This window comes from Oncorhynchus keta, chromosome 10 (assembly GCF_023373465.1).
Source record: "Oncorhynchus keta strain PuntledgeMale-10-30-2019 chromosome 10, Oket_V2, whole genome shotgun sequence".
NCBI classification, from domain to species: Eukaryota; Metazoa; Chordata; class Actinopteri; order Salmoniformes; family Salmonidae; genus Oncorhynchus; species Oncorhynchus keta.
The window spans coordinates 25,322,114-25,348,007 of NC_068430.1; the positions used below are offsets into that span (position 1 = coordinate 25,322,114).

The window sequence follows — 25,894 nt, forward strand, 5'->3', positions numbered from 1 at the left end:
GGAGGAAGATTATTTAAGATACTGTTTGAAGAGGTAGGGACACTGCTGTCCTAGATTCCTGTAGGGGTGGGAGGGCAAACAGACCTGAGGTGGCCGAACGGAGTGATCATGTTGTGATGTAAGGGTTTCAGCATAGCCTGAAGGTAGGGAGGGGCAGTTCATCTTGCTGTTCTGTAGGTAAGCACTATGGTCTTGTACTGGAAGCCAGTGAAGTGTGCGGAGGAGCAGCGTTACATAAGAGAACTTAGGAAGGTTGAAAACCAGGTGGGCTGTAGCGTTCTGGATAATTGCAGGGGTTGGATGGCACAAGTTGCACGTCCAGCCAACAGTGAGTTGCAGTAGTCCAGGCAGGAGAGGACAAGTGCCTGGATTAGGACCTGCAACGCTTGTACAATACTCTACTTTTCTTTAATGTGCTGTACTGTCCAAACTTGTGAACCCAACTGTGGTTTGTGACTACTATGATTTCCCATTGTAGCCAATTCAATTGCAAAAATGTTGTTTAGCGATTTCTTTTCTGGAAATTCCGTTACTAATTTTAATAAAAAATAAATAAAAAATGTATACCAGTAAAAATACTAGAACTAATTGATAGGTCTACCTTTACTTGTTACTCCTGTGAACTTTCATTATCTTCCCTCCTCATGAGGGAGAGAAATTAGAATATATCTTATAAAGATATGTGGGATTTTGGTAATGTAATTTCAAAGGCAATGTTTCTTAAATTTAAAAACTAAACATGATATTAGTTGGCAGGGGTCTTTACTTCAAGATTATTGTGTGTTGATGTATCTTTAATACATTTGAAGACTTTTTCTGATAGATGTTTTCTAAGACCCCTTTCTCCTCTGAAATCAAAGCCTTTGCTTTTTCGGATGGAAAATGGTTGAAAAATGTAAATATGCCTTCATTTTATTTGACACCTAATTTGACATGCACCTATGAAATTCACATTTTGGTGCACATAGGTAATTTTACATGGAAATGGAAATGCAGGCTACAGTAGCCTCACCACAGATGGTCTGCTAGGTAGGATTCAGCCCAGACAAAACTAAATAATTTTGGCCGCTCAAATGTAGGCTACAGTATGCAGCTAATTCTGGGGGGCATGACACACCATCGTTTTTACGTTGAATGTTTAAGGACTTGATCATTGGGCACTAGGTTGTTAGCTATACATGCAACAAAATCATGTCCACCCTTTGAAACAGCTCTGTATCTCATTATCAAGGAGGAAGACATGCAGTCAGTAATGTGATGGCGGAGTGTGGCTCACTGTCTCCGTTCTGTCGCATAGAAGTCGGCCAAGAAGTCCAATTCTGTGTTGCCCTTGTGGGAAGGGCTGAATGTAGGTCGTAGCTGAAATCCAAGCACAGGCTCTGGGGGGCTCTGCTGCTCTGGGGAACGGAGCTGTAGAGAGGAAATAAACCGATTTTCACACACAGCTATTTTGAGCAGCAGCGTGCCTCCACAACCTCCTTTTGCCTTTCTGATCTATTTTGGAACTGTGATGTTCAAAACGTGATTGATTTTAGAGCCGTGTGTGTTTGCCTCAGTGGTGCCATCTCTGTCAGTGCAGAGATGGGCTATTTTCTACCCTGGTTCTATATATTTCTGTCCTCTCTGTCCTGAACCAAAAGCGGGTGATCTGAATGTAATCTTCTCCTTGCCAGTCCTTCATCGGCCAAGGGAATGTAGAGTGCTATGTAATTGAGTCAGAATCATTTCTGTCTTTTTGTCCTGCAATTTTGCACTCAAATCAAATATTACTGTCAGGGTCTAGCCTCACAAATGTCAGTGTTGAAAATATCTGAGTCAATTGTGCCAGCCAAAGAGAGAGCAGAGGCTCCCTAAAATAGTCTGTCATCAATTAAATATGCAGTAGGCTCTTGGATTAGTCTGCCAGTGCAGCAGTTCGGTGACGACCAAAAGGCAGAGGTTAGTTGACTCGAATCCCCATCACTGAGGGCATTGAAGAGATCCATGTAGTTGGACAAGGCACATGATAAACTGTTTATTTTATATACAGTATGGGAGGAGATTGTTCCACTCTATACAGCACAGATTCCCACCTTCTGATATGTTGGCTGGAAGCATCCATGATGTAGTGCTATAAAGGAAGAGAGGACTGTTTTACAGGAGGCTGCTGGGTTGTTTCCTGCAGCACTGAGGGACACAGCCAGAGGGACAAAGAAATAAAGGGCTTCCTGTGAACACACTCTCGGGCCAGGGTGGATTGGTAATGGGATTGTAAGGCAGGAGGTGAGACCAGTCAGGCCTGTCCTAACTGAATCAACAGCTCTGTCCTTCCCTCCCACTGTATCATACCACACACCTGCCCACACGTTAATCTATTGGGTGGGAAGGAGGCCCTGAGGAGAAGTGTCAATCTGAGACAAGGACCAGGGGGGAGTGTAACTATGGTCAATGATGGCGAGAAGGATAGACTCAGGGTTGTGTGTGATAGTTAGCACTTCATTGGAGATGACAGGGATAAGACTGTAGGCAGTAGGTTATTGAATGTCTCTGAGGTAGATGGCTTAGTTTACAGTGACTCTAAAGGTAATTATAACTGGTGAACGGTGGTGGTTATGTATAGATTGTGGTAAAATTATCACGTTGATGGCACCCCCCCCTTATAGCATCCAGCTCACAACAACAGGAGTGATGGTTGCATGCCAGGCCAGGGGATGATGTATTGTTTGTGATTGTAGAGGAAACATTACCAATGCATAGGGGGTGAAAACAGGTTAATGATGATGGCTGTGACATGGTCAGGGGTGATTGTAGACTAGTTGTGATGTTGCTAATTTCAGCTGCAGTCACATGGGGATGTGGTTTAGGTCACTGGCTATGGGGTTGATTAGGTCAGACCAGGACACTCATGCGGAACAGAAGAGAGATGCAGGAGAACACCTCATTCACAGTGACCGAGGACACATCCAGGTGTGTGTGTCTATGTATTGCCGGGGAGAGGTTGCTTTATTAGCAGATAGTTACTCATTGTTTGGACCGGGACAATGCCATTTGGTGGCCACAGCCCCTCCCCCTTAGTAGTAGGCAAGCTACAGGTTTGTGTGTGCGTGTGTGGCTGCTGATTGTGAAGTGTTTCCTCTGCTAACCTTTGAAGCATTACAGGCTGGTCTGTGTACCATGTCGTGCTCCTGTGTCAACAGGTGGCCCAGTCACCCGAGAGCAGCAGGGCATGTGCTGGGATGGAAGGATCACGGGAGGGAGGGGGACGGTTTACATGGGGTTACAGAGATGCCATGCACGGTCAAATATAACTGACAAAAAAGTGCTATATTGGCATGGGAAACATATTTTTACATTGCCAAAGCAAGTGAAATAGATAATACATTTTCTAAAAAGTTCAATTAAAAATTAACATTAAACATTACACTCACAAAAGTTTCAAAGGAATAGTGACATTTCAAATGTCATATGGATATGTATAGTGTGAATGTGAAAATAGTTAAAGAACAAAAGGAAAAATAAATAATAAATATGGCTTGTATTTACAATGGTGTTTGTTCTTCACTGGTTGCCCTTTTCGTGTGGCAACAAGTCACAACTATTGCTACTGTGATGGCACACTGGTATTTCTAATAGATATGGGAGTTGATCAAAATTTGATGTGTTTTCAAATTCTTTGTGGGTCTGTGTAATCTGGGGGAAATATGTGTCTTTATGGTCATACATTTGACAGGAGTTTAGGAAGTACAGCTCAGTTTTCACCTCATTTTGTGGGCAGTGTGCACATAACCGTCTTCTCTTGAGAGCCAGGTCTGCCTACGTTGGCCTCTCAATAGCAAGGTTATGCTCACTGAGTCTGTTAGTAGTCCAAGCTTTTCTTAAATTTGGACAAACTCACAGAGATCAGGTATTCTGCCACTGTGTACTCTCAGTTTAGGTCCAAATGGCATTCTAGTTTTCTCTGTTTTTGGTTGTTTTTAATTTTGCACGCCCAATTTTTCAGTTTTTGATTTGTTAAAAAAGTTTGAAATATCCAATAAATGTCGTTCCACTTCATGATTGTGTCCCACTTGTTGTTGATTCTTCACAAAAAAATACAGTTTTATATCTTTATGTTTGAAGCCTGAAATGTGGCAAAAGGTCGCAAAGTTCAAGGGGGCCGAATACTTTCGCAAGGCACTGTATGTCACTGCAGTGGTTAACAGAACATTCTAATGTTGTAGCATACAAATAACTGTGCTACCATGCTAAATAGTACATTATGAGTGGACAGCTACTCAGTATTTAAAACCTTATCATCAGTCAAGTTTCTACTGTTTTACTGATGATCTTATTGCACCGACATATCTCAACAGTACTTCTAGCCATGAGTTAACGTTTGGCTCACGCTTGCATCTTATCTCAAAGGCTTTATTGTGTCTTGATGCGTGGATTATGCTAACTGTGTAACGGTTATTTCTGTGCTCTCTCTTGTGTTCCTCTGGGTTTGTGAGGTCAGACTGGAACGAATGAGGCCTGTACTGTGGCGCTACTCGTTAAATTGATACTCTGAGGAGCTTTGAGAAGGACTCTCTCTTCCATAGCAGACATCAATTGAGCTTTTGTATGGGACAGGGAATTCATTAACTCAATAGGAATGACAGTGTCCTAATCTGGCCGAGAGGCTGGCTTTTTTGGCCTGGAAATACTGATAACAACCCACACTTCCTGTTTGTGTCCGAGGGGAGCCGTGTGATTGGTGGGATGAGTCAACAGCACTCTACTGAGTCTGCTTTTTTAGTAGAACACTCATCCTGGGGGAAGCCTCCACCAAGATCAACACTCTACAGATGTATTGCCTGCAATGGGAGACGCTTCAAAGTTTCTCTGATAAAGTTCATGCTTTGTTTGAGGGTTTGTCTTGCGCATCAATATTTCCCAGCACTGATTGTGGAGGAGTTGTGAACAACAATGACCAGCCTGAGATTTTAAATCGATGATCGCAGTGATGTTGTACACAAGCTATGTTGTAAACAGAACACAATGCTGTTAAGTCACATCTCCTATGTAGCGGTGGCTACAGGGGAGATAATATTGAAGAAGTGATTGAGAATATGACCGTGGTGGGATGAGACCACGGCAGTGGGGTGTGTGAGTTATCGCCACGGGTCTGATTTGACAGCTGTCATTAAAATGGCTGCTGCGGTGAGGAGCATTTCCCAGCACCTTCTCCCAGCTCCCCGTGCTATTATGACCAGCAGCCATATTCTCATCAGCTCAGTGATGGGGCGATAGAGGATTGGAGGCTGTTGCTCTCATACTGAAGAGAAAGAGAACAGGAGAGATGTGGTTACCAATCCATTGCTTAAGGGGAAGCAGCTGCTGCCTCGTGGACAGACATCTTTGTAAAGACACCACAGTGTACTGAGCAACATGTAGAGTAGACCGATGGTATGTGTGTTAAAAAAAAAAACGTATTGAAAATATCATAAGCGTATGTATTTTAATTAATCCACCATGACAAAGCATTACCTCAATCATTATTGGTTTGAGCAGAATATCTTAGTCGTAGTAGTATTTTAACTACATTGTTTAGGTAATGGAGAGTAGAAGGCAGAAACAGAGAGAGATGGAGAGAAGGAGCGATATAAGAGCGAGATAGTGGGCGAGGGTCGAGTTTGACTGGCTCTGCCATCCTGTCGTCAATTAACATAGCAGTGTTACATAATGTTGTCACCAACGCACCGTAGAGCTGTTTAATACTGACTACACCAACTGGCCCCTGTCAGCATCCAATAACATGTACAGTTACACGCACAGGAAAGCCGTTCACAGCGTTGATTGCCAAACAGTCCCCCTCGCATACATCTCTATGTTAAATGTCATCATTTCTTGTTATTTCTGAAAACTTTTGGATTATGTATGTAAACTGGTGTACCCGACCAATAAAATGTGATTTGATCTACACACACACACTTTCCCCACTCACCACACAGTAGTGTTACTCAGACTCACAGGGTTTCTACAGCACCTCATAATGAATGCATAAATAAACAAGACTCATCTTTAACTTGTCCTCCAATTTAAGTGGTCATTGTCACTGTTAAATTATTTTTTTTGTCACTATGTGTCATGCTTGAATCATGACACTACCCAGGTTTCCATCAGTGGAGGCTGCTGAGGGGAGGACGGCTCATAATAATGGCTGGAAAGGAGCAAATGGAATGGTATCAAACACATGGCAACCATGTTTGATGTATTTGATACCATTCCACGGACTCTGCTCCAGTCATTACCACAAGCCCGTTCTCCCCAATTAAGGTGCCTCAACTCCTGTGGTTTCCATCCAACCTTTTTATGTGAGTAAAGTACACGCCTAATAAAAAATCACAACAGGCCTGATGTATAGAATAATTATATAAAAATATATAGAATAATTATGCCCCCCCCCCCACTTCTAAAACTAATGTTGCACTCCTGGGTGAAAGTGCAGGGTGATGAGCCTGATGCTCCTTTCAATAAGTATTTAGGCTCTTATTCTGGTGACATGATGATCAATGCTTGGCTGCCGTTTGGAAAAATGTAAATAATCTTGCACCTTTGTCCACAATAATCTCATGATGTATGCTATAACCACACTGTATCTGCAAGCTGTTAGCTGGAGCACTGGTGCCATTACCAGAGTAGGCACATTAGCTAAATACACTTTATTTGTGACAAAACCATCAGTAGAGTTGAAAATGCAATGGAAACCAATTGAACTTGTATTTTTTATTCGGTCCATGGGAATTTACCTGCAAAAGTTATTTTTATGTGCACTACGTAATTGTGCACAGACTTTTTTCCACAACAAGTAAAAAATGTATTTTTTTTCACCTTTATTTAACCAGGTAGGCCAGTTGAGAACAAGTTCTCATTTACAACTGCAACATGGCCATGATAAAGCAAAGCAGTGCGACACAAACACAGTTACACATGGAATAAACAAACGTACCATCAATAAAACAATAGAAAAGTATACATACATTGTGTGGAAATTAAGTAAGATTAGGGAGGTAAGTCAATAAATAGGCCATAGTGGCGAAATAATTACAATTTAGCAATTAAACACTGGAGTGATGTGCAGAAGATGAATGTGCAAGTGGAGATACTGGGGTGCAAAGGAGCAAACAAAAAAGACAACAATACGGGGATGAGGTAGTTGGGTGGGCTATTTACAGATGGGCTATGTACTGGTGCAATGATCTGTAAGCTGCTCTGACAGCTGATGCTTAAAGTTAGCGAGGGAGATATGAGTCTCCAGCTTCAGTGATTTTTCCAATTCGTTCCAGTTATTGGCAACAGAGAACTGGAAGGAAAGGTGGCCACAGGAGGATTTGGCATTGGGGGGTGACCAGCAAAATATACCTGCTGGAGCGTGTGCTATGGGTGGGTGCTGCTCTGGTGACCAGTGAGCTGAGATAAGGTGTGGCTTTACCTAGCAAAGATCTATAAATGACCTGGAGCCAGTGGGTATGGCGACAAATATGAAGCGAGGGCCAGCCAGCAAGAGCATACAGGTCGCAGTGGTGGGTAGTATATGAGGCTTTGGTGACAAAATGGATGGCACTGTGATAGACTGCGTCCAGTTTGCTGAGTAGAGTGTTGGAGGCTATTTTGTAAATGATATCGCCGAAGTCAAGGATCGGTAAGATAGTCAGTTTTACGAGGGTATGTTTGGCAGCGTGAGTGAAGGATGCTTTGTTGCGAAATACGAAGCTAATTCTAGATTACATTTTGGATTAAAGATGCTTAATGTGAATCTGGAAGGAGAGTTTACAGTTTTTAATCAGACACCTAGGTATTTGTAATTGTCCACAAATTCAGAACCGGCCAGAGTAGTGATGCTAGACGGGCGGGCAGGTGCAGGCAGCGATCGGTTGAAGAGCATGCATTTAGTTTTACTTGCATTTAAGATCAGTTGTAGGCCATGGAAGGAGAGTTGTATGGCATTGATGCTCATTTGGAGGTTTGTTAACATAGTGTCCAAAGAATGTCCAGTTGTATACAGAATGGTGTCGTCTGCGTAGAGGTGGATCAGAGAATCACCAGCAGCAAGAGCGACATCATTGATGTATACAGAGAAAGAAGTCTGCCTGAGAATTGAACCCTGTGGCTGCCAGAGACACACTGAACTCTGTCTGATAAGTAGTTGGTGAACCAGACGAGGCAGTCATTTGAGAAGCCAAGGTTGTTGAGTCTGCCGATAAGAATACGGCGATTGACAGAGTTGAAAGCCTTGGCCAGGTCGAGAATACGGCTGCACAGTATTGTCTTTTATCAATAGAGGTTATGATATCTTTTAGGACCTTGAGCATGGCTGAGGTGCACCCATGACCAGCTCAGAATCCAGATTGCATAGCGGAAAAGGTACGGTGGGATTCGAAATGGTCGGTGATCTGTTTATTAACTTGGCTTTTGAAGATCTTGGAAAGGCAGGATAGGATATATATAGATAGGTCTGTAACAGTTTGGGTCAGGAGTGTCTCCCCCTTTGAAGAGGGGGATGACTGCGGCAGTTTTCCAATCTTTGGGGATCTCGGATGATACGAGAGGTTGAACAGGCTAGTAATAGGGGTTGCAACAATTGTGGCGGATAATTTTAGAAAGAGAGGGTCCAGATTGTCTAGCCCAGCTGATTTGTAGGGTTCCAGATGTTTCAGCTCTTTCAGAACATCAGCTATCTGGATTTGGGTGAAGGAGAAATGGGGGAGGCTTGGGCAAGTTGCTGTGGGGGGTGCAGAGCTGTTGACCGGGGTAGGGGTAGCCAGGTAGAAAGCATGGCCAGCCGTAGAGAAATGCTTATTGAAATTCTCGATTATTGTAGATTTTTCGGTGGTGACAGTGTTTCCTAGCCTCTGTGCAGTGGGCAGTTGGGAGGAGGTGCTCTTATTCTCCATGTATTTTACAGTGTCCCAGAAATGTTTTGAGTTTGTGCTACAGGATGAACATTTCTGTTTGAAAAAGCTAGTCTTTGCTTTCTATTTGCCTGTGTATATTGGTTCCTAACTTCCCTGAAAAGTTGCATGTCGCGGGGGCTATTCGATGCTAATGCAGTACGCCACAGGATGTTTTTGTGCTGGTCAAGGGCAGTCAGGTTTGGAGTTAACCAAGGTTCTACATTTTGTGAATGGGGCATGCTTATTTAAGATGGTGAGGAAAGCACTTTTAAAGAATAACCAGGCATCCTCTACTGACGGGATGAAGTCAATATCCTTCCAGGATACCCGGGCCAGGCCGATTAGAAAGGCCTTCTTGCTGATGTGTTATAGGGAGCGTTGGACAGTGATGAGGAGTGGTCGTTTGACCGCGGACCCATTACGGACGCAGGCAAGGAGGCAGTGATCACTGAGATCCTGGTTGAAGACAGCAAAGGAGTATTTAGAGGGCTGGTTGGTCAAGATGAGGGTGCCCGTGTTAATGGATTTGAGGTTGTACCTGGTAGGTTCCATAATAATTTGTTGAAGATTGAGGGCATCGAGCTTAGATTGTCGGGCGGCCTGGGTGTTTAGCATATCCCAGTTTGGGTCGCCTAACAGTACAAACTCTGAAGATAAATGGGGGGCGATTAATTCACATACAGTGCCTTGCGAATGTATTCGGCCCCCTTGAACTTTGCGACCTTTTGCCACATTTCAGGCTTCAAACATAAAGATATAAAACTGTATTTTTTTGTGAAGAATCAACAACAAGTGGGACACAATCATGAAGTGGAACGACATTTATTGGATATTTCTAACTTTTTTAACAAATCAAAAACTGAAAAATTGGGCGTGCAAAATTATTCAGCCCCCTTAAGTTGATACTTTGTAGAGCCACCTTTTGCTGCGATTACAGCTGTAAGTCGCTTGGGGTATGTCTCTATCAGTTTTGCACATCGAGAGACTGAAATTATTTCCCATTCCTCCTTGCAAAACAGCTCGAGCTCAGTGAGGTTGGATGGAGAGCATTTGTGAACAGCAGTTTTCAGTTCTTTCCACAGATTCTCGATTGGATTCAGGTCTGGACTTTGACTTGGCCATTCTAACACCTGGATATCTTTATTTTTGAACCATTCCATTGTAGATTTTTCTTGATGTTTTGGATCATTGTCTTGTTGGAAGACAAATCTCCGTCCGAGTCTTAGGTCTTTTGCAGACTCCATCAGGTTTTCTTCCAGAATGGTCCTGTATTTTGCTCCATCCATCTTCCTATCAATTTTAACCATCTTCCCTGTCCCTGCTGAAGAAAAGCAGGCCCAAACCATGATGCTACCACCACCATGTTTGACAGTGGGGATGGTGTGTTCAGGGTGATGAGCTGTGTTGCTTTTACGCCAAACATAACGTTTTGCATTGTTGCCAAAAAGTTCAATTTTGGTTTCATCTGACCAGAGCACCTTCTTCCACATGTTTGGTGGTCTCCCAGGTGGCTTGTGGCAAACTTTAAACAACACTTTTTATGGATATCTTTAAGAAATGGCTTTCTTCTTGCCACTCTTCCATAAAGGCCAGATTTGTGCAATATATGACTGATTGTTGTCCTATGGACAGAGTCTCCCACCTCAGCTGTAGATCTCTGCAGTTCATCCAGAGTGATAATGGGCCTCTTGGCTGCATCTCTGACCAGTCTTCTCCTTGTATGAGCTGAAAGTTTACAGGGACGGCCAGGTCTTGGTAGATTTGCAGTGGTCTGATACTCCTTCCATTTCAATATTATCGCTTGCACAGTGCTGCTTGGGATGTTTAAAGCTTGGGAAATCTTTTTGTATCCAAATCCGGCTTTAAACTTCTTCACAACAGTATCTCGGACCTGCCTGGTGTGTTCCTTGTTCTTCATGATGCTCTCTGCGCTTTTAACGGACCTCTGAGACTATCACAGTGCAGGTGCATTTATACGGAGACTTGATTACACACAGATGGATTGTATTTATCATCATTAGTCATTTAGGTCAACATTGGATCATTCAGAGATCCTCACTGAACTTCTGGAGAGAGTTTGCTGCACTGAAAGTAAAGGGGCTGAATAATTTTGCACACCCAATTTTTCAGTTTTTGATTTGTTAAAAAAGTTTGAAATATCCAATAAATGTCGTTCCACTTCATGATTGTGTCCCACTTGTTGTTGATTCTTCACAAAAAAATACAGTTTTATATCTTTATGTTTGAAGCCTGAAATGTGGCAAAAGTTCGCAAAGTTCAAGGGGGCCGAATACGTTCGCAAGGCACTGTATGGTGTCCTGTGGGTCTATAACAAGCGGCAACAATGAGACTTATTTCTGGAAAGGTTGAAGCTCGAACTGTTTGGGCACAGACCTGGATAGCATGACAGAACTCTGCAGACTCTCTGCAGTAGATTGCAACAGAGTCCTCTGTGGTGGATTGCAACAGTTCTAACTTGGTGGATTGCAACAGTTCTAACTTGGTGGAAAATGTTGTAGTTGGGGATGGAAATGTTAGAATTTTTGGTTGCCTTCCTAAGCCAGGATTCAGAGATATGATGGAAACATTTCTCTGATGGAAAAATTGACACCATTTTTATTTCGGATTTTAGAATATTCGTATGAAAATCTATCGTCAATTGGATGAAAACCTAGCTACTGACTATTTAAACATGCTTTATATTGGAGCATATATCTGAGTTAATCTCACTCCAATTTTAGCCACATTTCCTGTGTGGAAGGCTACATTAATATTGGCCATACCATCACCTAACATTGTCTTCTTGGTTGACTGACCCGTTCCACTCTCTTGTTGGCTCCTCAGGTACAACCCGCCCCCCACGTGATGGAGAGGTCCCTGGAATAGATTACAACTTCCTGCCTGTGGAGGACTTTCTGGCTTTGGAGCAGAGTGGGACCCTTCTGGAAATAGGAGCATATGAAGGTAACTATTTGCAGCAGGTCATCAGTTGAATCCTGGACAAGTTGTTTACTTTGGTAATTACTGTATGTGGGTGTAGTGTACTGTATGTCTCTGGAGGTGAGTGTACTAGGAGTTTTTTTAATTAAACAGGCTTCTGCATTTAGTAGTCAAGACTACAAGGGATTCACACCCTGTGTGTATAATCCCATTCCCACAGGATAAAGTCATCATTACCCTGGCATTATGTTCAGTGTGAAAGGGGTCAAAGACATGAGACGTGAGAGAAGGGGAAGGTGTCTGCCATTGTTCGCAAGCAACTTTCAGTATTGTGTATATTTTAATAGCGAAGAATCGCAATCAACACCTGTCACGCATAAATACCATAAATTCACATGCACATTTAATGAAGTGGCTGTTCTGTCACTGTAGCTTGGTCAGTGGGCCTAGACAATGCTCCACTCACCCAGAGGAAACAAACAGCCTCCTCACTTCCTCCAATAGAATGCACTAGACTACAAATCCCAAACTCTGTGGTCATGCCTTCTTAGTCCCTCATCTGCATACAACGACTCTGTGATTATACCCCCCTCTTCTCCCGCCTTCCTCTTTATTCCTTCCCTCCTTTTTTTCTAAACATGCTAATGTCCTCCTGTTGCCTAGGTAACTATTATGGAACACCCAAGCCGCCAAGGCAGCCCCCTAGTGGGAAAGTGATTACCAGTGATGCTTTGCAAGACAGCCTCCCGGGCTCCCAGCACTCCACTCCCCGACGCACCAAGTCCTACAATGAGATGCAAAATGCTGGAATAGTGCCTGTAGACCTGGAGGAGGACGAGGAACTCCCGGAGATGAGCAGTAGTTTAACAGGTAAGAGAGAGAGGAGGGAGAGGGAAAGACTGTTAGAGAGTGGGTGAGGGAAAAGGAGAATGGGAGGAAGACAGGGGGTAGGGGAGAGGGGGAGGGAGGGAGAGACTGCTGGGCTATGGGAAAGAGTGCAGGATACAAGTGGTTCTTTGTGTGGTGAGTGGTTAGTTGGTTGTTCAGCCTACATCCGCCACTGTATATCTGAGAGCAGAAAAAATAGTGCCACCTGGCTGCGATAGCAGAATGTGTACCTTTCATGTTTGATACTGAACTAAGTTGTTAATGGTCACTAATACAACATGATTTGACATGGGCTGTTTGAGAGAATTAATATGTATCCACTCAATGTACATGTGAACAGGAGCATGATCATTTTCTTACTTGTAGAACTGTGTGTGTGTGTTCTTGATATCAGTTTTCATCTAACATCTCACTGTTTTCTTTTGTATTTGCAATAGATAAAAAATATTTTTCTCGAAATACTAGGCTCGTGAACACAGGTCGGTCTACATGTATGAGTCACGTATATGTGACTTTTACATGATGCGATTGCTGGTTTTTAAATGTTGCGTTTGCTGGTTTTTAAATGTTGTGATTGCTGGTTTTTACATGTTGTGATTGCTGGTTTTTACATGTTGTGATTGCTGGTTTTTACATGTTGTGATTGGTGTTTTTTAAACATTTTGTGATTGGTGTTTTTTAAACATTTTGTGATTGGTGTTTGGTGACTGTTGTTTGGTAATGTTCCATATTTTTCATATGCGAGTACTACGTTGTTAGTTTTTCTCTTTTGTATTGGAATATCAGTGCTTTCAAAAAAATATATTTTCCTCCACTCTCCTGGTATATTTAGGTATTGGTATTTTATTTGTGATTGGGTCATATTAACTGACCCCTACTCTTCAGCAATGCAGCATGACTCAGGTCTGAGAATATTTGTGGTGATGTGGGATTGATTTCAGATTGGACCAAGAGTAGTTCATTTGTTACCAGTATTTGTAGCCTAGCCAGATGCCAGGGGTGTGAATAGGATTTGATGTCCTCAGAGAGAACAGGAGCACTAATCTAATCATCACTCTCCCCAAGAGGTCAGATCAGGGGCCTCGCTCAGTCCGCAACAACAGCAGTCAAGTGTTCGCCAAGTGTGTGTGTTTGTGAAAGGGAGAGCCATTCCTTTACCTCTAAACTACTAGACAGGATTTAATTTTTTTTTTTATTATATACTTTTTTTATTCCTTTATTTAACTAGGCAAGTCTGTTAAGAACCAATTCTTATTTTCAATGACGGTCTAGGAACAGTGGGTTAACTGCCTTGTTCAGGGAAAGGGCGACAGATTTGTATCTATCAAAACTCCGCCTGATACCTGGGGCGGCAGTTAGCCTAGTGGTTAGAGCGTTGGACATGTAACCGAAAGGCCACCAAACTATAGTGTCATTGTCACAGAATGTGTGCATTGTGCATTTTGTTTACACATGTTTTCCCATTCCCGCCACCCTCCCCCCACAGGAGACTCAAGTGAACCTGACGAGCACCCCTACGCCCCGCGTGAGAACGCCCCGTCCTACGGTGTGAACAACACATTGTCATCCACCACGGAGGACTCTCAGCAGACACACATACACCTCAGCCATCCTCCCACAGAAGAGGACCCCCTGGGACCTCTAACTGACAACTGGGAGATGGCCTACACCGAGAACGGAGAGCTCTACTTTATAGAGTATGTATCCTATGCACCCCATAACACACTATATAACACGGCTCTATACCCAACATCCATAATAGTATTTAAATTACAATCTTCTCAATAAAATATTGTGCCACTTTCTACCTTTGACACTTGCCTTTAACACTGAGTCTGATTACTTCACAGTGTGTATCATATTTAGCCATGGAAGTGAGGGTGTTTTTCAGACAGTGAGTGTTTGATGCCTTCCCAGTCAGAACAATGTTTCTGTCTGTGATTCTGTCATGTAATGTGTGTCTATCTATAGCCACAACACAAAAACCACTTCCTGGATCGACCCACGCTGCCTGGACAAGCCTCCCAAACCTCTGGAAGAATGTGAAGATGATGGTACGTCCACCACAGGCTCTGTGTGTGTGTGAAATCAGTTGCTTGTCTGTCACATCTGTGATTCCATGAGTGGCCTGCAGATGGCACACTTGAGCCACCATAGTGTGAAATGAGATGAGACAGAGTAATATTCTGGTCTCTCGTGTGCTGCCTGCCTGCGGTAACGTCTGAGCAAGACGCCCTGGCAGCCTGAAGGTCTGACTGGGTTATTTGCATCATCTAGCATCAATAAAATATGTACCTTGAACTGTAGAGGAGCAAATACAAGCCCACCCACCCACTCAAAACACTAGCACTTCATCTGGCTCTCTCTCCTTCCTCTCTCTCCCCTCCACTCCCTCCTCTCCTTCCTCTCTCTCCACTCCCTCCTCTCCTTCCTCTCTCTCCCCTCCACTCCCTCCTCTCCTTCCTCTCTCTCCTGTCATCTCTCTCCCCTCCTCCTTCCTCTCTCTCTCCTCCCCTCCTCTCCCCACCTCTTATCTCCCCATCTCTATCTCCCCTACTCTCTGTTCCCTCCTATCTCTCCCTCCTGTCTCTCTCTCCCCTCCTCTCCCCCACCATGTGTCCTCTACATGTATTCTGAGGTACTTCTGTTGATGAGATGGCTCCTATTAGTTCTGTCCTCTCGAACTGCTGCATGAGGACACAGGATAGATGGAGAGATTATTCATATTGTCAAGCATATGGTGCATGAACTATGATTCATATTTAGTGGCAGCTGTTTTCACCCGCCCCAACCTAAAATGTTCAGTTCAGTATTATAATGTATGTCTGTCTCTCTGGTATGACACATTTATTTCACTTTAATGCACCTATTGATTTCTGGAGCTGGTTTTTCGAGAGCTTTAGTAAGTATGAAACAGTGTCACCCAATGGCAAAGTAGGAAGTGTGTTTAACGTTATGTTACAGACCGTGGCTAATATAAAGATATGACAGATATTGGCAAGATGCATTAAGTGATTTTAGTATAGATTTACCTTGGATTTAGCTTATTATTTATTTGATTTTTTATTTATCATTTTATTTAACTAATAATATAATAATAATATATGCCATTTAGCAGACGCTTTTATCCAAAGCGACTTACAGTCATGTGTGCATACATTCTACGTATGGGTGGTCCCGGGAATCGAACCCACTACCCTGGCGTTACAAGCGCCACCAACTGAGCTACACAAGTCAGTTAAGAACAAATTCTTATTTACAGCCTGGAATCTAACCAGTGTCTGTAGTGACACCTCTAGCACTGAGGTGCAGTTCTTTAGACTTCTACACAACTCGGGAGCAAACCATTCCAGACACTTTATGTTTTTACAATGTATGGAGCCAAATTTTGCTGCTCTCTGAGCTTGGTTTGAGGCTTGGAATCAAAATCAATCTCTAACCCTCTGGTGCTCTCTCTCTTTCTCTTCCCTGCTCTCTCTCCTTTCCCCCCCCTGTCTCTTCACCCCCCACACTTGGTCCTCCACTCTCTCTCTCCTGGCCTGATGGCTTTCTCCTGGAGAAGAAGGGGTACACACAGAAGAGCTGGACAGTGAGCTAGGTAGGCCTCTTTCTTTTCTCCCCTCCCCCTGCTGTGTCTTCTGGGAAACCTGGCTACTGTATAACATGCTTCCTGTACTGCTTCAGTGACAATGCCACCCTGGCTTCTTACAGCTTATAACATCTCTCCCTTTCTGCCTAGAGGGTGTAAACATTATAATCAAATGGTTAATAATATATTGTCTGTGTGTGCTTGCATGTGTGTGTGTGCAAGCTTGCTAGCTTGTGTCTGCTGAGTGGGCAGTTCTTGCAGGGTTAACCCACACGCCCGCGAGCCAGCGTGCCCTATTAAAGAGAGAACCATTGACGAGAGGCGCGTTGACCTGATGATCATTTCCTAATGGGCCTCTCGTCAAATGGACCTCTCACCCTCAAGCCCCATCATTCCATCCACTGGGGCTCATATTATAACTGGGCTAGCAAACTGGTCTAGCAAACAGGGCTAGCAAAGAGCACTTTACCCTCCACTGTCTGCTGGTGCATCAGTCTCTGGAGCCAGATGGGGGCTTTAATTTTGTGACTAGGGGGCAGTATTTTCATTTTTGGAAAAATAACGTTCCCGTAGTAAACTGAATATTTTGTCAGGACAAGATGCTAGAATATGCATATAATTGACAGCTTAGGATAGAAAACACTCTAAAGTTTCCAAAACTGTAAAAATATTGTCTGTGAGTATAACAGAACTGATGTTGCAGGCGAAAGCATGAGAAAAAACCAATCCGGAAGTGACTCATCTTTTGAAATCTCTGCGTTCCAATGCGTCCCTATGGAGCAGTGAATGGGCTATCAACCAGATTACTTTTTCTCCATATTCCCCAAGGTGTCTACAGCATTGTGACGTAGTTTTACGCATTTATGTTGAAGAATACCCGTAAGCGGATACATTGTGTAAGTGGTCACCTGATGGCTCCCAGAGTGACTCTCGCGTAAAATACAGAGGTAGCCATTATTCCAATCAGTCCTACTGAAAAACGAATTGTCCCGGCGGATATATTATCGAATAGATATTTGAAAAACACCTTGAGGATTGATTATAAACAATGTTTGCCATGTTTCTGTCGATATTATGGAGCTAATTTGGAATATTTTTTGGCGTTTTCGTGACTGCAATTTCCTGGCGATTTCTCAGCCAAACGTGAAGAACAAACGGAGCTATTTCGCCTACAAAAATAATATTTTTGGAAAAAAGGAACATTTGCTATCTAACTGGGAGTCTCGTGAGTGAAAACATCCGAAGCTCATCAAAGGTAAACAATTTAATTTGATTGCTTTTCTGATTTCCGTGACCAAGTTACCTGCTGCTAGCTGGACAAAATGCTATGCTAGGCTATCGATAAACTTACACAAATGCTTGTCTAGCTTTGGCTATAAAGCATATTTTGAAAATCTGAGACGACAGGGTGATTAACAAAAGGCTAAGCTGTGTCTCAATATATTTCATTTGTGATTTTCATGAATAGGAATATTTTCTAGGAATATTTATGTCCGTTGCGTTATGCTAATTAGTGTCAGTCGATGATTACGCTCCTGCATGCGGGATGGTTAGTGACTAGAGGTTATTAAACAGCCATGGCTCTGAGATGGGCTCAGAAAACTACTACCCACTATTCTATTTCAGTGGGGAATACTTGGGTGAATAGTCACAATCCTCCAATGTCATCAGTATTTGAGGATGTATGTTATTTTCTATTAATCAGAGATTGAATTATACCTGAGAAGCCAAGAGTGTGCAATACCAGGTCAATCAGTGATATCAATTATTTGCCAGGGAGACATGAAAACACCCCTGGTTTAAGGTTAGGTCTGAGATAAGTGAGGGTGAACTGATCCTAGACCGGTGTTTAGCCTCCTCCATGTGGTGAACAGCAGCCAAGGTAGGAGCAGCCATTGTTAATACCATTGCTCAGATTGTGTATAGGACTGCAGACGTATGGCCCCTGTAGTGCAGCTCCTCGCTCAGAAGCAATCAAATAGTCAGGATGACAGAATGAGATGCAAAAAGCTTAATCGACAATTTGTCACCTTAGTCACCCTTGAGCTGGAGTGTGCGTGGGGGTCATCCGGGGAGAGGGGAGCTCTTTTTGAAGTGTCAGATTCATCCCACTACACCCACTCAGTATCAGTAAGCCCAGCAGTGACGTGATGGCTCTGGCACCCAGCAATAATAACACACAGGCAGGATCTCCTTCAGAAATACTGCCACTGGTGGGTGGGTGGATGGGATGGGATGGGAGGGATGTGTGGGATGGGAGGGATGGGTGGGATGGCTGTATGGGTGGGTGGGTGAATGAGGGGTTGGGTTTGTTGTACTGTTTTTCTTTTTGTTCTCAAATCTGAAAATCTATAAATAAAGTACATTAAAAAAAAGAAATACAGACACTCTGGTGTGAAATACAGAGTGATTCTAATTTACAGTGAGTGATGTGCTGCTGGCTCAAAGTATAATGTTCCCCTTTAGAACATTGGACAATATTAAAGCCTAGTCCCTGTATTGTGGATGTTCCAACCATCACACCCCCCCTCCTCTCCCGGCTTAACACCTTGACTCCAAATCCTCTAAAGCTGGTGGAGGGAAAGTGTACACCACTCGTCAGAATATAGGCTGAGTTAATAGGCTGAGGCTAATGAGATGCAGGACTGATACTGTACAGCGGAGGACTCAGTTATACACATCTGTTTGTAACCAATTACAGCACTCTGGCATTTCCCTATAGCCATTGGTACAGTAGCTAGCTAACTCCATCTCTGCTGTTTTAATCACACTACTCTGTATGGAGAGATAATGAGTTGCTCTGCCGTACTGAGACATACTTAGACTGTATCAATGTAGCAGCCTTCACAGATGACTAATGCATGTTTCTATCTAAAAAGTTCTCATTTAATTGGTCTCATTTTATGGCCGTGTTGTCAGGCCATTTATGGCGTTCAGTCTCAGCATCGATGTCATGGAAGATATACATGCGAGTGTCCCTGGTTACACACAAAATTAAAAACGTCCTCTCACACAACTCATCATTAATGAATTTGACCGCGGTGAATAAATACATGATTGACTTCGTGAAGTTCTACAATGCCATGCGACGGACTGTGATAAAACAATCAAGGACAACATTGAATACCATTATATACACACCACGCCTACATCAGCGATGTCAACGTTGTACATCAGATTCCCTTACTGCCATGAACAATAAGAAAATATATCTTAACGTGACGTATTTAAACGACACATTTTTAAACCAAAATTGACATTTAGACCACCACACACACATACCGCCAGCTCCTCTTCGCCATCTGAGCGTCTGGTGTTGATCATGATCGGTCAAATCCCCCCGTAGTGTCTATCTGATGTGTTAAATGTCAGCCGTGTCCTGCCAGGAGCCAAGAGCTAGGTCCAGACAGCCTCTGGAGTCCTGCTCACTCCCCAGTGACTGACAGGCTGTGTGTGGTAGGAAAAGGTATTCAGTGACCTTCTGTCTTAACAATGAGCACCATCTCTAACAACGTGCCGTTTCCTCCTCTCTCTACCTCTCTTCCAGAGCTGCCAACAGGCTGGGAGAAAATAGATGACCCAGTCTATGGTGTTTACTATGTGGAGTAAGTCGTGACACACACACACACACACACACACACACACACACACACACACACACACACACACACACACACACACACCACACACCACACACCACACACCACACACCACACACACACACACCACACACACACACACACACACACACTGTCGCATTTAAAATGACCTCACTGTACTGTACATTTACAATGCATTTAACACTGAGCAGTGCCCTGGAACATTGCAAAACAACATCAAATGCAGGCTGTTTTGTGGATTATAGGCCATTTAGTTGCCGTCATGATGATTTAGACACAGGGTTTCTCATCTAGCCCAGTTTTGTTTTCTGAGATTTTTCCATATACATTATTCCTATTGTTTCCTGTTTAATGCATAATTGCGTAATGTTTCCATACTGTTTGAAGTGTAATTTCCTTTCGGTGTACTGCTCCTTTAATTCCTTGTCGGGTTGTGGTATGACGTGGTGGTGGTGTTAACCTCCTGAAGCAGTGCTCCTCAGTGATTGTGTGATGCTGTTGATATTCAGTCCTCGTCGTCTCTGTCTCCTCTGATCCACCAGAGCATTGTCTGTACCAGACTTGACTTCCGTGACTTAGGCCACCAGAGACTTTGTCTATCTGTGTGTTGTGTTCACTCTTTCATCCCGGCCTCTCTGTAACTCAATCTTTCTCTTTCTTTATCCCTTCTTCCCCATCCCTTGCCTGATCCCCTTGGTTTTCTTCTGTTCTTTTTTCTTTCTCTTTTTGATCTCATTTCTTTCCTTTTATTATCCCCCTTGTTCATACTTATGCTCTACTTTTCACTGACTCAATTATCTTTCTCTATCCCTCTCCCTTCCTGTCTCATTCTCCCCTTTTCCCTCCCTCTCTTCCTCACTCTCTCAGTCACATCAACAGGAAGACCCAGTATGAGAACCCTATACTGGAGGCTAAGCGGCTGAAGCAGCTCGAGCAACAGCAGCCACCAGAAGGTGAGCGCTACATCCGAGGTTCGTTTCCAGCCCCGCCGGGCGTCATTCCTTTCTTTCTTCATGTCTGTGATCGTTCCTATCTGTCTCTTTTTCCTGCTGCTTTGCTCTACTCTGCTTCTGGCGCTTTATGATTTGCTATTGAGAAACCATAAAGGCATACCTATGATTTATTTTAATGGCCTTGAAGAGAGGTCTTTTTGGTTTAATTTGGCAATATTTTAAGTGTCACTGATTCTCTCTCCGAAGGATTTGTGCTTAAGTGAATAATTTTGGAAGTGTGCAGTTCTAGGTAAGTTTGGGTTTGACAATTATACATTGAAGAGTGTTTTACCGCAATGTAAATGTATCCCTATATTTGAATTCTTTCTGGGTCTTGCTCTCCCAGTGAAAGGTTTTTCAGGACAAGTGGTTTAAGTCTGAGTGTGCCCTGGGTTTACCTCTTTCTATATTAGATGTACGATGTCACTCAGATTTTCCCTAGACATGCAGGTCACACCACTAGGGACCAGGCTATTGATCCCCCTTCTGCAGGCTCAGCTAAATACGCTTCTGACTTGATTACTTGCTGACTTTTCCTCCTTTAAGGTCAATATCTCTGTACGCTCAATATCTGTGAAGACTTTTACTCTTTCATTGATTGAATCTTAATACTGAGAATATTAATGAAGACTTAAGCCTCTGATACATTACACAGTGAGGCTGCCATTTCGATCTGTCAGAGATTGGATTACGTGGTATTACTTTCATTGGCAGCCATTGTGGCTCAATGCAGTACAGTAGTTTCCTAGCCACCCATTGTGGGGAACCATAAGGAATCGGTGTAACTGTACAGGCACCAGAGACAGGAAGTATGCCCTTTGTTGTTCCAGAATGGATAGAGGACGCCACCCTGGCTGGTGCCCCGCTGGCCAGCTATACCGCCAACCACCAGGAGACCTACAGGGATCCCCAGGCTGGACCCCCACTGCCGCCCCTCATCGGGCCCAAACGTAAGTCCTGGGCAGGTTAATATCCTAGTTTTATGAGGGTATTGGTCCATTTCCCTCTGCAACACAGTGGATGTGTTTCCTGTTCCTTCATCAATTTACCCCCTCAACCCCTATCTCCTCTCTCTCTGCCTCTCACACTCTCTCTGCCCCTCCCTCTCTACCTCTCTCTCCCCCTCTACATCTCTCTCTCCCCCTCTCCATCTCTCTCTCCCCTCTCCCCAAAAGTGTAGCTCTCCATAGGGGATAGAAACCTCACAGGCTGAGGCTGGGGCACAGTCTGGGGGATTTACCATAGGATTACCCCCATTCTCAGGCACAGACAGGCTGGTACCCCCTAGCTCTTTGAATCCCTCTTAGCCTAATTAATCTATCAATCATAATCATTCTCTTCATGATTCATGGAGCTTGTCAAATCAACACATCTCTCACAGAGCCCTCACTGATCCAGAGCCAAGACTGTGTAGGATAGCCCCTCCTTTGGTTAGCACTGCACATGAGATCAACGGGTTCTTATGAAAGGTGTGTAAGGCTTGTGTGTGTGTGTGTGTGTGTGTGTGTGTGATTTTTACAGGAGGGAAGCCCTTCTTCACGCGGAACCCAGCAGAGCTAAAGGGAACCTTCATCAACACCAAACTGAGGAAGAGCCACCGGGGGTTCGGCTTCACCGTTGTCGGGGGCGACGAGCCTGATGAGTTTCTTCAGATCAAGAGTCTGGTTCTGGATGGGCCTGCTGCCCTCGACGGCAAGATGGAGACAGGTGGGCTGCCGCTCTATCCGTCCTTGTCACTATTAAGAGGTGTTCACCAACTCCTTAAGAGCTACAGAGTGTGCAGGCTTTTGTTCCAACCCACACTAAAACAATTGACTAATCAAGGTTGATTGATTGGTTTATTAGCTGAATCTGGTGCTCTCAAGGATTTGGATTGGTGACACTTGACTGGTGTAGGTTTTATAGTGTACTGTAGGCGTTCTACAGTTTGTTACTTCCAAGATTTTAGTTTTTGACATGGAGCTAATTATCCAACATTAATTTCTTCTTCTCTTCCCCTCAGGTGACGTGATCGTGAGTGTCAATGACACATGCGTGCTAGGCTACACCCACGCCCAGGTGGTGAAGGTCTTCCAGTCCATCCATATTGGCTCCATGGTCAACCTGGAGCTGTGCCGCGGCTACCCCCTTCCTTTTGACCCCGACGACCCCAACACCAGCATGGTGACCTCCGTGGCCATCGTGGACAAGGAGCCCATCATCGTCAATGGCCAGGATAGCTACGACTCCCCGTCCAGCCACGGCAGCCATACTGGGGGCACCGTTAATGGCATGAGGGAGTCGAGACCACACAGTCCCTCCTCCGCCGAGGTGGCGTCCAACAGCTCGCACGTTTACCTCAGCGACTCTGTGACGCTGGCGTCATCCATAGCGACGCAGCCGGAGCTGATCACAGTGCACATGGAGAAGGGAGACAAAGGCTTTGGGTTCACCATCGCAGACAGCCCTGCAGGGGGAGGACAGAGGGTCAAACAGATAGTGGACTACCCCCGCTGCAGGGGCCTGAAGGAGGGGGACATTATCGTAGAGGTGAACAAGAGGAACGTCCAGAGCATGAGCCACAACCAAGTGGTGGACCTGCTCAGCAAGTGCCCCAAAGGAAGTGAGGTCAGCATGCTGGTGCAGAGAGGCGGAGGTAAGATAGCCTCACACCATGCTGAGATCTGATAGGTGGAGGTAAGACATAGACCCACGACATGCTGAGATCTGATAGGTGGAGGTAAGACATAGACCCACTATATGCTGAGATCTGATAGGTGGAGGTAAGACATAGACTCATGACATGCTGAGATTTGATAGGTGGAGGTAAGACATAGACCCACGACATGCTGAGATCTGACAGGTGGAGGTAAGACATAGACTCAGGATATGCTGAGATCTGAGTTCTAATTGGCAAGCCTGCCTCTTACTCCCGCCTCTTCTCTCCATCACCATTGTCATGAATCCGGAAGTTGCTAAAACATGCAAACAATTCACACACAAATAATGGGTAGGGTTAATTAAGGTTAGCCCTAAAACAAGGCTTGTGTTATTGTTTCTTATATATATTTTTACATTGAACCTTTATTTAACTAAGCATGGAAAGGTGAGGGGGAGATGGGAATCTAGTGTATGTGGAAAACATAGAGAGAAGCAAGACAGGGAAGTTAGTGGGTGAATGGAGATAATATGAATACCGAAAGAATGTGAGAGATGGTTGCAGAGATTGTTAGTGGAAGAGACATTTGGAGAGTGAGAGAAAATCCAGAGCAGTAAAGGGAGAGAGTGTAGATCTTGTTCCAGGTCAGAAAGTCTCATGAATATATAGCTGGGTTCCTCAGTTCCTCCTGTGGGTCTTTCTGTGTTACTGTCTCATTTCTGTCACACTGTCTCTCTCTTTCTCTTTCTCTCTCGCTCTCTGTGTCTTTTTTAAATATCTGTGTCTCTCTCTCTGTCTTTCTCTCTCTTTATTTTTCTCTTTCTGACACTACACTGTCTACACTATAGTCTATGTCTGTTGCTTTATAGGTATCACACAAAGTTGCATTGAGATCCAATTGTGGTTTAAAAATTTCTACCATCCTAGCTGTGATGTATGTGTGTGCACGTGCGTGCGTGCGTTCATTTTATTTTATTTTTATTTCACCTTTATTTAACCAGGTAGGCCAGTTGAAAACATGTTCTCATTTACAACTGCGACCTGGCCAAGATAAAGCAAAGCAGTGTGACAAAAACACATGAACAAACATTCAGTCAATAACACAATAGAAAAATATATGCACAGTGTGTGCAAATGTAGAAGATTAGGGAGGTAAGGCAATAAATAGGCCATAGTGGTGAAATAATTACAATTTAGCAAATAAACACTGGAGTGATGTGCAGAAGATGAATGTGCAAGTAGAGATACTGGGGTGCAAAGGAGAAAAAAACTATATATATATATATATATATATATATATATATATATATATATATATTTAAAAAATATTTTTTAACCTTTATTTAACTAGGCAAGTCAGTTAAGGACAAATTCTTATTTTCAATGACGGCCTAGGAACAATGGGTTAACTGCCTGGGGATGAGGTAGATGGGTGTGCTATTTACAGATTGGCTATGTACAGGTGCAGTGATCGGTAAGCTGCTCTGACAGCTGATGCTTAAAGTTAGAGAGGGCGATATGAGTCTCCAGCTTCAGTGATTTCTGCAATTCGTTCCAGTCATTGGCAGCAGAGAACTGGAAGAAAAGGTGGCCAAAGTGGGTGTTGGCTTTGGGGATTACCAGTGAAATATACCTGCTGGAGCGTGTGCTACGTTTGAGTGTTGCTATGGTGACCAGTGAGCTGAGATAAGGCGGGGCTTTACCTAGCAAAGACTTATAGATGACCTGGAGCCAATGGGTTTGGCGACGACTATATAGCGAGGGCCAGCCAACGAGAGCATACAGGTTGCAGTGGTGGGTAGTATATGGGGCCATGGTGACAGAACGGATGGCACTGTGATAGACTACATCCAGTTTGCTGACTAGAGTGTTGGAGGCTGTTTTGTAAATGACATCGCCGAAGTCAAGGATCGGTAGGATAGTCCGTTTTACTAGGGTATGTTTGGCAGCATAGGAAGCGGATTCTAGATTACATTTTAGATTATAGATGCTTAATGTGAGTCTGGAAGGAGAGTGTAGAGTCTAACCAGACAGGTATTTGTAGTTGTCCACATATTCTAAGTCAGAACCGTCCAGAGTAGTGATGCTACTCGGGCGGGCGGGTGTGGGCAGCAATCTGTTGAAGAGCATGCATTTAGTTTCACTAGAACACAGTGTCCAAAGAAGGGCCAGATGTACAGTTGAAATCGGAAGTTTACATACACTTAGGTTGGAGTTATTAAAACTAGTTTTTCAACCACTCCACAAATTTGTTGTTAACAAACTATAGTTTTGGCAAGGACATCTACTTTGTGCATGACTCAAGTAATTTTTCCAACAATTGTTAAGAGACA

General features: G+C 43.8%; 1 protein-coding gene across 10 annotated transcripts in view; it reads left to right on the plus strand.

Moving 5' to 3' along the window:
- LOC118388426 (membrane-associated guanylate kinase, WW and PDZ domain-containing protein 1-like) overlaps positions 1 to 25,894 on the plus strand; it is a 203,897-nt gene that overhangs the window by 128,835 nt on the left and 49,168 nt on the right. For 8 of the 10 annotated variants that reach the window (XM_035777495.1, XM_035777497.1, XM_035777496.1 and 5 more), the window contains 10 exons: positions 11,739 to 11,858; positions 12,498 to 12,704; positions 14,209 to 14,419; positions 14,694 to 14,776; positions 16,285 to 16,320; positions 19,859 to 19,916; positions 20,799 to 20,902; positions 21,754 to 21,873; positions 22,445 to 22,630; positions 22,926 to 23,558. In XM_035777495.1, the coding sequence (XP_035633388.1) occupies positions 11,739 to 11,858; positions 12,498 to 12,704; positions 14,209 to 14,419; positions 14,694 to 14,776; positions 16,285 to 16,320; positions 19,859 to 19,916; positions 20,799 to 20,902; positions 21,754 to 21,873; positions 22,445 to 22,630; positions 22,926 to 23,558 (1,758 nt within the window). The remainder of the gene's footprint in view (positions 1 to 11,738; positions 11,859 to 12,497; positions 12,705 to 14,208; positions 14,420 to 14,693; positions 14,777 to 16,284; positions 16,321 to 19,858; positions 19,917 to 20,798; positions 20,903 to 21,753; positions 21,874 to 22,444; positions 22,631 to 22,925; positions 23,559 to 25,894) is intronic. The other 2 variants (XM_035777498.1, XM_035777500.1) reach the window with 2 other exon arrangements.